The following is a 12554-nucleotide window of genomic DNA, read 5'->3' as shown; positions in this document are numbered from 1 at the left end:
CGAAATGGGATATTATTATTGTTGTTGAATGTAAGCTGAATGTCATTATCTAAAGCTCGGAACGCAGTGTTACCATACGCATACACCACAGCCGGATGGACAGATGGAAAAAAACAGAGTATAGAAATACACATCTCTAACTCCTCAATGCAAACTGCTTTATTGTTGTTATTGTTATTGTTGGGGGATAGAGAGGGGGTTGGGAGAAGTCTATGGAAGAGCCTAAAATGGTTAGGAAAAGGTGTTTCGCGTTGGGTTAAAGATACAGGAATTTTAGGATAGGATATCTATGATTTATTCATTAGGATGAATATGTAAAGATTAAATAATGTGCATTTTAAACAGTAGAGAAAAATTCTTTCTAATAAAATATAGCGTATTTATTTTTAATTTGATGAAACAAGGCTCTATTTTTTCCTGCTGTACATCAAATATAGTTACCATTTAAAATTCAATGACAAATTACACCCAGTATCAATACAAACTTTAATAATCATTTAAAATTCATAAAAAAGCTTAAAAAAACTAATTTTTCAACCAATCCTGTTGTAAATCAATGTAGCTACCATTTAAAATTCAATGCCAAATTACCCACAGTATCAATACAAACTTTAATAATCATTTGAAATTCATAAAAATATTTTTTTTGTAAAAACCTCATTTTTCGACCACTCCGAAAACTCAATTTTTTCAACCTTCGTTCCCCCGAAATTTTATTCATCAGTGCAAGATAATTGCTCCCCTCCCTTAATCCAATTCAGTGCATGGAGAATGGAGATTAATTTTCCCGCGTAATAGAGTTATTATTGTATTAATCACCCATTCCAGACTTTCCAGTTAAATTTTGGAAATTAGTGCCTGACGGGACCATTGGAGGGAAATTACTGATGGGCTGAGCGATTTCACATAAAAGCCTGGGCTGCCTGTTTGCGATGGTGAAATACTCGAATCCTCCTCTGGGAGCTTCCAGGTTGTGACGTTTGTCTAAATATTCATAATTTTTTTTATTAAATGTGTTATAGGAAAACATCAGTATTGGCGTGATTTTATAAAAATTCGAAACAATTTTTTTTTATTAGGTTAATTCACTGTCAAAATGCCACTTCTTCTAGTTAGTGTGATGGGAGTTTTACGGTTTGGATTTAGTTTTTTGTTTAAATAGTTATTATTTTATGATTAAATGTGTTACAGGAAAACGTTAGTATTGACATGTTTTTATAAAAATGCTAAATAAATCTTTTTATGTTATTGAGTTAATTCACTGTCAAAATGCCACTTCTAATTAGTGTAATGGGAGTTTTAAGGTTTTGATTTTGTTATTTGTTTAAATATTTATTGTTTTGTGATTAAACATGTTACAGGTAGTTTTTAGTATGGGCATGGTTTTACAAAAATTATAAAAGATTTTTTTATGTTATTGGATTAATTCCCAGTCAAAGTGCCACTTCTTCTAGTTAGTGTAATGGGAAATTTAAAGTTTGGATTTTGTTTTTTAAATAGTTATTATTTTGTGATTAAATAGGTTTTTATAACAATTTTAAACAAGTGTTTTATGTTACTGGGTTAATTCACTGTCAAAATGTCCCTTTTTCCAGTTGGTACTATGGGAGTTTTAGGCTTTGAAGTTTATTTGTTTAAATAATTATTATTTTGTGACGAAATAGCTTACAGAAAGACGTTAGTATTGGCATGTTTATATAAAGATGTTACAAACATTTTCATGTTATTGGCTTAATTCACTTAAATACCACTTTTAGTTAGTAATACGATCAGCTGTTTCAGAGGACGAGTTACCAGACACCAACAATCGAAAAATGTTTAAAAAAACAATTTTGATTTTCAGAGAGAGAGAGAGAGAGAGAGAGAGAGAGAGAGCAGAGAGAAATATTCTATATCCTTAGTAATGCAGTGTATTCTGCAGTCTGTATGCAAAATGAATGCTTGTAAGTTAAAGAGAGAGAGAGAGAGAGAGAGAGAGAGAGAGAGAGAGAGAGAGAGAGAGAGAGAGAGAGAGAGATATTTTATATCCTTAGTAATGCAGTGTATTCCTGCAGTATGCAAAATGAATGCTTGTAAGTTAAAAAGCAGAGAGAGAGAGAGAGATAATCTATATCCTTAGTAATGCAATGTATTCCTTCCTGCAGTATGCAAAATAAATGCTTGTAAGTTAGAGAGAGAGAGAGAGAGAGTAGAGAGAGAGAGAGAGAGAGAGAGAGAGAGAGAGAGAGATTTTATACCTTAGTAATGCAGTGTATTCCTGCAGATGCAAAATAAATGCTTGTAAGTTAAAAAAACAGAGAGAGAGAGAGAGCAGAGAGAGAGAGAGAGAGAGATAGAGAGAGAGGGAGAGAGAGAGAGAGAGAGTAGAGAGAGAGAGAGAGGAGAAGATATTCTATATCCTTAGTAATGCAGTGTATTCCTGCAGCATGCAAAATGAATGTTTGTGTTAAGAGTTAGAGAGAGAGAGAGAGAGAGAGAGAGAGAGAGAGAGAGAGAGAGAGAAAGAGAGAGAGAGAGAGAGAGGGAATATTCTATATCCTTAGTAATGCAGTGTATTCCTGCAGATGCATAAATGCTTTGTAAGTTAAAAAAACAGAGAGAGAGAGAGAGAGAGAGAGAGAGAGAGAGAGAGAGAGAGAGAGAGAGAGAGAGAGAGAAATATTCTATATCCTTAGTAATGCAGTGTATTCCTGCAGTATGCAAAATAAATGCTTGTAAGTTAAAAAACAGAGAGAGAGAGAGAGAGAGAGAGAGAGAGAGAGAGAGAGAGAGAGAGAGAGAGAGAGAGATATTTTCATATATCCTTAGTAATGCAGTGTATTCCTGCAGCATGCAAATAAATGCTTGTAAGTTAAAAAAAAAAAGAGAGAGAGAGAGAGAGAGAGAGAGAGAGAGAGAGAGAGAGAGAGTAGATATTTTTAGATCCTTAGTAATGCATGTATTCCTGCGCATGCAAAATAAATGCTTGTAAAGTTTAAAAAACCGAGAGAGAGAGAGAGAGAGAGAGAGAGAGAGAGAGAGTTATACACCGTTGAAATGGAAATTTAGTCACGGCCGGCCAGTCAAAGCGGTTAAGGTAATAGCTATCAAATCTGCCAAATTTACACTTCAAAGAGAACTCTGGGTAAGCTTCCGTTCTCTGATCAAAGCCTTCGATATGACGCAACACATACACATCCCCAACTGACAAAAGAGAGAGAGAGAGAGAGAGAGAGAGAGAGAGAGAGAGAGAGAGAGAGAGAGAGAGACTATCTATGCTCTTCAGTCTGCAATCCTATGGTATGCAACACCAATGTTTATAAATAAAAAATAAAAGGAGAGAGAGAGAGAGAGAGAGAGAGAGAGAAAGACCAGCAAAATAAATGTTTGTAAATCGAAAGAGAGAGAGAGAGAGAGAGAGAGAGAGAGAGTGAGAGAGAGAGAAAGTCTATGTATACTATTACCTCTGCAGTCGAATAGTATGCAAAATAAAGGTTTACAAACTAAAAATAGAGAGAGAGAGAGAGAGAGAGAGAGAGAGAGAGAGAGAGACCTTACTACAGACCTTACAGTTCGTTCGGGTTGCCCCAGGTCCCTCAGTGCGAGGCGCCTCTAATGTCTACCAGAGAGTTGCTAGTACATCTTCCGGTATATTTTGCATCTTCCAATCTTGGATGGTCTGGGATGCAGTTTTAGATATTTGTCGAGCTTATTCTTAAACACATCTACGCTCACTCCTGATATATTCCTCAGATGAGCTGGCAACGCATTGAATAGACGCTGCATTATCGATGCTGGTGCGTAGTGGATTAATGTCCTGTGCTTTCCTTATTTTTCCTGGTATAGTTTTGGGCACTATTAATCTACCTCTGCTTGCTCTTCTGTATTTTTAGTTCATGATATTTTCTGTTATTCCTTCTCTGTGTTTCCATGCCTGATTATCATGTAGCTTTCTCTTCTCCTTTCTAGACTATATAATTTTAAGTATTGTCGTCTTTTCCCAGTAGTCTAGGTCCTTAACTTCTTCTATTCTAGCTGTAAAGGACCTTTGTACACTCTCTATTTGTTTGGTGCAATACCTTTTGATAGTGTGGGTACCATATCATATTGCAATATTCAAGTGGACTACGGATATGTTTTATAAAGCATAATCATGTGTTCAGCTTTTTTCTTGTTTTGAAGTGCCGTAACAACATTCCCATTTTTGCTTTACATTTTGCCAACAGAATTGCTATTGATCATTGCATAACATGTTCCTATTCATCATTACACCAAGGTCTTTAACTGCTTCCTTATTTGTGATTGTCTCATTATTAGGTCCCCTATATGCATATAGCTTTCTTCTCTGTCTCCATAATTTATTGATTCAAATTTATCAGAGTTAAATACCATCCTATTTACCTCTGCCCAATCATATACTTTGTTAAGGTCTCTTTGTAGAGCGTTCCTATCTTCATCACAAGTAATTTTCTCTACTATTCTTGTGTCATCAGCGAAAACTACTCACTACCGAATCCTTACATTACTGTCTATGTCTTCAATCATAATAACAAATATTGCAGCTAGCACCGTACTTGTGGCACACCGGAATATATTACCTTGGTTTCATCCGATTTCTCATCGTTTGCATAACTATCTGTTTTCTGTGTGTAAAAATTCTTTTAACCATCTTCCTACTTTATCTACGATATTGTGTTTTCTAATTTTCTTTGTAATATATTATGGTCTACTTTGTCAAAAGCTTTTGCAAAGTCTAGATAAACCACATCTGTTTCATTTCCGCTTTCATATTTTTGAATATGTTCTCACGGTGGACTAACAGTGGGGTTTGTGTATTTTTCTTTTTTCCGGGTACGAAACCGTGTTGTCCTATATTAAACAAATTATTTTTTATTTTTTAAATTGTTTTCATAATATTTTTTCTTCATTACCCTTTCATACACTTTTTTCATAATATGTGATGTTAGACTCCACAGCCTATAATTACTTGCCTCTATGTCTTGATCCACTTTTGAAAGTAGGGTGATATATGCTAATTTGTGCTCATCTATAAAATCTTGCCTGTAATCTACACTTTGTCTTAATAGTATTGCAAGTGGCTTTGCGATAGAATGAACTACTTTCTTTAACAAAATAGCAGGGAACTCCATCCGGCCCTGCAGCAGCTCCATTTTTTAATTTCTATTAATTGCCTGCACAATATCAGCTTCATTAATTTCTATGTCAGCTAAATATTCACTATTTTCTTCCCTTACTTCTATATCATTATCTTCATTATCTATTCTAGTGGTGAATTCTCTCTTATATCGTTCTGCCAGTATGTTGCAAATTTCCTTTTTTTCATTCGTTAATCTCCCTTCAATTCTCAGAGGGCCTATTTCTATTCTTCTTTTATTCATCTTCGCTTCGCATATGAGTATAATAGTTTGGGGTTTTGCTTGATATTTAAATAGGGTTTTTTCTTCCAAGTCCCGTTTTTCATTTTCTTTGATTGTATAATCTTTTGTTCTGCAGTTTCTATCTACTTTTTTAGTTCTATAACTTTCCATGCTATTTTTTTCTTTGCAAGACCGTTTTTTCCACTTTTTTCTGATGTTCTGGAACAAGATCCTTCTGTCTCTTGGTATGCATGAATGATGTTTACTTTTCTTCTTCGGTATATATTTTTGTCCACTATTTTTCTCCAATATTTTATATATAATATCGTCCGTATTTACCCTTATGTCATCACTTACGAAAATGTTATACCCAATCTTTGTTTGTTAATTCTTCATTAATTTCTGACCATTTTGTTTATATTTTTACTGTAGAAGTTGTATTTCCCATATCCTTCCCACTTTTTTCATTTCTTGCTTATCTCTATTTTCACTTGCTTTGGAATGGAATGAACTGTTTAATTCTATGACATTATGGTCTGAAAATACTCGCATTATAAACTATCTTTCTTAACATAATTCATCTCGTTCACAAATACTAGGTCTAAAAGTATTTCCCCTTTCTTGTTGGCAGGTGATTTATTTGTTGAATGGTTGTATTCTAGTAGCATATCTAATAGCTTTTCAAATTGCCTCTTTATCTTCTGCAACTACTATTACTCTCTTTTTATAGTATAAGTACAAACCACAATCTCCTCCTCTTTCCATTGTTCTTTCCATTCTATACGAAAGGCAAAGAAAGTTGAAGTCACCAGATAGGAGAATAGTCCAGTCCTTGTGATTTCTACAGATATCTTCCAATGTTTTTCAATTTTTCAATTATTAAGTCAAGAGAGAGAGAAAGAATATGAAGAGGAAACTGAGAATTGACAAGTAATGAAAGGAAAGTTGGAATGCGATTAAAAAACGATAAATCTCTCCCTTAGGAGTTGATTTTTGGAAATGTCAAGGACCCTTGTCTGAATAAAAACATTCGTGAAAGACATTTGTTTCTGATGATTCAAGGTTGGCGTTTGTCGAGTTGAAAATGAAACATCAATCATAGAGCTATATATTGCATGAATATATTATATATATTAATATATATATATATATATATATATATATATAATATATAATATATATATATATATATATATATAATATATATATATATATATATATATACATCGAGCTACAAATATCCTTTAATATCTAATTCGCTCTACCTCGGAATTAATATATTTTCATATATGTTAACCGAAGGGGAATCTTTTATATAAACTATTCTTTTAAGGCACCTCCTCATGGAGACTCGAATCACTCCATTCTCTCAGATACGATATACTTTGTAAGGAGCATAAACACACACCGATGTCTATTCGATCTGTATTGATGTGGCCTCGCTCACCAATTCACATCTACTAGAAACTGAGGATAAAACGTCAGAATAGGACCTCGGTTCTGAGAAAACAATCTAATGGAATTGAGTAATTATGTTAATGAAGACATAATTACATTAAAACGACAGCGAGGCGGGAAGGAACAGGGTTGCCGTTCATTAAAGTAATTACTCTCTCTCTCTCTCTCTCTCTCTCTCTCTCTCTCTCTGAATCACGTCGATGTTTGGTCTCTTAATTAAGATGAGACGTCTGGTATGAGTGAAAAGGTTCCTTTTATAATACTACTTTACTAATAAAGATAAGTTTCCTTTCCAAATAATAATAATAATAATAACAATAAAATCCGAGTGGATCTTCCTGGTTTGTCCGCCCCGGGTAGGGGATAGGGAGCGTAGGGGACACGTGACAAAACCACCCTCCTTCTGCAAAGCTGTTTGTCCGCCCTAGGATGGGGGCGGGGTAGTAGGGGGTTGGGAGGGTAGGAAAGACATGGCATATCCACTCATCTCATGCAAACCTGTTTGTCCGCCCTGGGTGAAGGAAGGGGTGGGTAGGGTGGGGCGGGGGTAGGTAGGGGATCAGGAGGGTGGATGTTACGAACCACGAGGTCCGGTACAGGTTCGATACATAATAAACAAAAAGAATTCAACACCAACAGTTGAAACTCGGGATACGAATATAGAAAGAAACTCCAACAGAACAAAAGTTTATTTACAAGCTTACTAACAAAGATAAATGCAGAATGGTTTCTCCTATTTACATAACAAAAGTAAAATCCTACAATGCGTGAACTGGGGAAACAGTGAGGTAATGAAATACTTGCTGGCCAGTTTTGCAGCTGTCGAAAATCAATGCTCGAAGCGATGACTTCACAAAGGATAGCTGTAGAACTTTGGACGTCTTCTTGACTCCGCACTGCAGAAAGCAGTGTCTATTCTTGATACTCGAAGGGCAGGTTACTCCTCAAAACCAACTTGTAGGACGTTTCTCCTCTGAAGGCTTGCTCCACATCGGAATACTCTCATGCGCCTTCTTCCTCTCTTATCCTGCGTCTGTTCCTTCTTCTCTTATCTCTCTCTGATGATCTCTGATCCCTCAGGGCATATATATATGGTGATCTGGGGCGGGGCTGAAGGGGGCGGAGCATAACAGCGAACGTCACAGACTCCCGAAAGGAACTTTTTAGAAGGATCTCAACGAAATGTTGCCTCATAAATCACGGCGTTCCTATCCATATCCCACCTGACGATTCTAGAACAATCATGAGAACAGGCGCCTTCAACACGTGTGCGAATGCCTCTTTGCTGCAGACCTACTTGAAGAAAATGCACTTTCATTTCCTTTAATATATGATTCCTTGCTATAGAGCGATTACCATGACACGTCCCCCAAAAAGAAAAAAAATGAAATCAACTGATTTTATTTTTTCCTAAAGAGAAACAAGAATCAAACAGCAGGGGCTCAATTCTGCATAAAGCTTTAATCCAGTTAAACACGCGCACCTCTCCACTCACACACCCACTCGTTCCAAAACAGAAAACGGTCGTCAGGCTACTAATTCTGAAAAATCTCTAGAGATGCTATCAGCTATAACATTATCCTTTCCCCTTATATGAACTATCTTCAGGTTATAGTCTTGTATTTCTCAACTCCAACGCATGAGATGTTTATTCTTATTCTTAAACCTCTCCAAATAAACCAAAGGATGATGATCAGTATACACAGTTAAAACAGAACTACTACGTGCGTAAATCTCAAAGTGTTGCAAGGCTGTAACTAAACCAAACAATTCCTTTTCATTAGTGGAATAGTTCTGTTGCGCTTTATTCAGTTTCTTTGAATAATAGGCAACTGGGAGTTTTGATTCCATTCACTTCTTGTAACAAAACCCCATCCGACGCCAATATCACTGGCATCGATTGCTAAATTAAATTCCTTACCAAAATCAGGTAATAATAGAACTGGCTCGTGAATCATTATAGCCTTTAACTTGTTGAAAGCTTCCACACACGTGACATCAAATACAAAACTGCGTCCTTTCTTAAATATATTCGTTATGGGACTGCTTATTTCTGAGAAATTTGGTACGAAACTACTGAAATACGAAACCATTCTGAGAAATCTCATGCCCTGTTTTTTAGTTGTTGGGATCGGGAAATTTACAATAGCTTCTATGTTAGGATCCTTAGGACAGATTTTACCGAGACCTACTTTATGTCCTAGAAGTGGTAATAGTGGCTTTCCCAAATTCGCATTTCCTTAGATTCAGAACGAGATTCGCTTTGGTAAGGGCTTCCAAGACTCTTGCCAAAGTCCTTACAGAAACCTCCCAATATCACAAGATCATCTAAGTGCACGACACAGTGTTGATGCCATTTAAAACTTTATCATTAACCTTTGGAAGGTACTGGCTGCATTCTTCAAGCCAAAAGCCATAACTTTGGGTTTGAAACTACCAAATGGCGTTATAAAGGCGGATATTTTCTGGGCTCGTTCACTTAACAGTACTTGTCGATAATCTTTAGCCAAATCAAGCTTCGAGATGAACTTGGAATCTCCGATTCTATCTAAGCAATCATCAATCCTGGGTAAGGGAAAATTACTTTGCTTAGTTACACTGTTTACCTTCCGGAAATCAATGCACAATCTATCTGATCCATCTTCCTTTTTTCACCAGAACTACCGGGGAACTCCTTCATCTCTTGCTAGGTACTATCAAATCATTTATACTAGCATGTAACTAATTTCCTTCCTCACAGATATGGACTTTGCCTAATGGTTTTCGTGTCCTGCAACTCAATATCACGTTCTAAAACATTGGTTAGGCCTAGTTTGTCACTAATAGTTCAGGATAATTCACTGAAACCTTAAGTATTTCCCTCACTTTTTCCTTTCTAAACCCTGATTAAAAACTTCGAAATTCTTAAGCACCTCAGAGTTTTTCTCAAAATTAATTTCTTTCTTGAAAACACTGCCACTACAGGCATGGGGCATTCGTTTATATTTCTTGAGCAAGTTTACATGCAGCCATTTTGCTCTACGCTTACCCATACTATTAAATAATTTAGATCCCCCTTTTTCCTTTTCCAAAATTGAAAAAGGACCTTCGAACTCATAGATAAAGAGGGACCTTCTTTCTGGACTAGTACTGAAACTTTATCTCCCACACAGAAACTCCTTTCTTTTGCTCTTGTTCTCCTTTGCTAGTTGCCAAGCATCTCTTAAATTGTTTTTATAATACTCTAGATTAGTTATGTAGTCTTCACTACCTTCTTTAAGCATTAAGTTACATTTTAGCATTTCCAAAGGACCTTTAGCGGTGTGACCGAAAACCAGCTCGAAAGGACTAAATCCTGTAGTGTCATTCGGTGCCAACCTTAAAGCTAACAGAACAAAAGGTAACTTTTCTTCCCAGTCATATTCAAAGTTACTACACAGTTTTCGTAAGCAACCCTTTAACATTTGGTGAAACCGCTCCACAATGCCTTGTGATTCGGGGTGATAAGGTGTGGAAGTTACGAGTTTAATGCCTATATAGCTCTTTCATTCTATCCCTGAAATATTTGGATACAAAATTGCTACCATTGTCATTCTGTATAGTGCGAGGCAGACCAAACTTAGAAAGATAATCTAACAATCGTTTAACTATGGTCCTTGCATCGCAGCTTCTTACGGGTATCGCCTCTGGATAGCAGGTTAGTCGATCAATGATTGTCAACAAATATATACTCCCTTCCTTACTTCTAGGCAATGGTCCGACTATATCTATAACTACATTCTCAAAAGGTTCGCCTACTGAAGGAATATTACACAACGGAGCTCTGGGAATTACTTGATTCGGTTTCCCGGCAATTTGGCATTCATGACAGCTTAGAACATACCTCTTTACGTCACTCCTCATTTTAGGCCGAAAGTACGCCCTACTAATACATCTGAAAGTTTTATTTACTCCCAAATGTCCTTGCTCATCATGTGCTAACTTCAAAACTAGCTCACGAAGCTTCCTAGGAACCACTAATTGTCCGATGATTTCCTCTTTACTACCTGACTTAGGGCGAACATAACGACACAAAACTTTGTCTTTCAAACAAAAAGTTTCCTTACACACATTATCGAGATCATCATCCAGCTCACATTAAAAAATTCGGGTTAGTGTTTCATCCTCTCTCTGAGACTTGACTAGCTCATCCTTATTCAAAAGGTTAGTGCCTAATTCATTACCGTGACTATTACTTGATACCATTACATCGACTACGTTACTCTCGACAGCTACACCTTCCGTTTGGCTATCACTGTCACCGCTAGAGTCAGGTCTCTCAGCCACACTCATGCCAAGATCAACCTCGCCACCTCTATCACACTCGTTCAAATCCACGAACTCACTCTCGTTCGAATCCACGCACTCACACTCGTCCGAATCCACAAACAAATTATGACCATAGTCTATGTCTGTATCTAAACCTGACCTAGTTACTACCATTTCAGGCACTGGAATACCCTCACAACAGGATTCACATTCTTGGATAAAGCTAAGTCTTTACCGACAATAATGTCAATGACATCAATGGACAAACTGTCAACAACTGCTAGTTTCACTTCTGACACTTCCTGACTTTCTAAATTCAACTTCAACAAAGGACAAAGAACACACGTGTTAGGAAATCCACCTAACATGACTTTTTCTTCCACGTCAATTTCTGCCCTGTTTGGCACAGACTCTCTCCTAATCAGTGAAACAGCAGCTCCTGTGTCTCGAAGCAAGACTACTTCTCTCGAATCTACTCCTTCAAGAGAGGAAACTACGCCTTCTGACAGAAATTCACCAAAAAATTTCTTAGTTTCTCTCATCACAGCATTCCTACTTGACGAAAGGTTAACTAGAGACGCTGGTTTCTTAACGTCCTTCCTTTCTACTACACAATTGCTTGCTAAATGCCCTTTCCCATTACATCGGAAACAAGTTAATTCTGAGCCACTAGATGCCACTTTATTCTCACAAACCTTAGACGTATGACCAGGTTTTCCCCATGTATAGCAAGAATATACACTTTTACTTGCATTGCTATTACTAGAACTGAAACCTTTACTGCTTTGTACTCTACCAGACGAAGGATCATTTCGCATCTTACTAACACTTAAATTATGAGTCAAAGTATATTCGTCAGCTAACCTAGTTGCTCCTGCAAAAGATACTTCTCGCCTATCTTCTATGTAAAGCTTAATCTCAGGGAATACGTTATCCTTGAAGTTTTCTAACAACACTAAGTTCTTGCAGAATTGTTTCTCCACTTGTAATATTCTCATCCTTTCTCAAACTCCCAAATTTCTTACGGTACACCTCCAGTACTAACCTGTACGTGCTAAGAACAGTTTCTTTCACGATATCATAATCATCACATTCCTCCTTAGACATACAACTATACACAGTAAGCGCCCTACCACTCAAAACTGACTGTAAATATAGAGTCCACATTTCTTTAGGAGAACCTACTCTTTCCATTAACTTCTCAAAACACATGAAATATTTCGTTACATCTCCCTCATCAAACTTCGGTACTAATTTCAACACTGAACTCAAACCTATACCATCAGCTCCACTTTCGTTTTCGCCTGTCTGACTGTTACGAGTACTTTGCCTTACCGAGCAATTTCCAACTCATGCATACGTTCTTTCTCTCTTTTTTCCTGCTGCATTGCCAACATTTCTCTGTCTTGCTGCATTTTCATTGCTTCTCCTTCTTTCTCTTGCTGCATATTC

The 12554-nt window shown here is 36.7% G+C and overlaps 1 protein-coding gene across 1 annotated transcript in view; it reads right to left on the bottom strand.

The window, feature by feature from the left end:
* The window catches only part of LOC135212415 (zinc finger CCHC domain-containing protein 10-like), a 55193-nt gene extending 43093 nt beyond the window's left edge, over positions 1 to 12100 (bottom strand). The window contains exons 1-2 of the mRNA XM_064245786.1: positions 11659 to 12100; positions 11129 to 11284 (exon numbers count right to left, since the gene is read on the bottom strand). Of these exons, the coding sequence (XP_064101856.1) occupies positions 11129 to 11284; positions 11659 to 12100 (598 nt within the window). The remainder of the gene's footprint in view (positions 1 to 11128; positions 11285 to 11658) is intronic.
* Between the last annotated feature and the right edge of the window lie 454 nt (positions 12101 to 12554).

Source organism: Macrobrachium nipponense, chromosome 41 (assembly GCF_015104395.2).
Source record: "Macrobrachium nipponense isolate FS-2020 chromosome 41, ASM1510439v2, whole genome shotgun sequence".
Classification (NCBI taxonomy): Eukaryota; Metazoa; Arthropoda; class Malacostraca; order Decapoda; family Palaemonidae; genus Macrobrachium; species Macrobrachium nipponense.
This window is presented reverse-complemented; position numbering and strand designations above follow the sequence as displayed.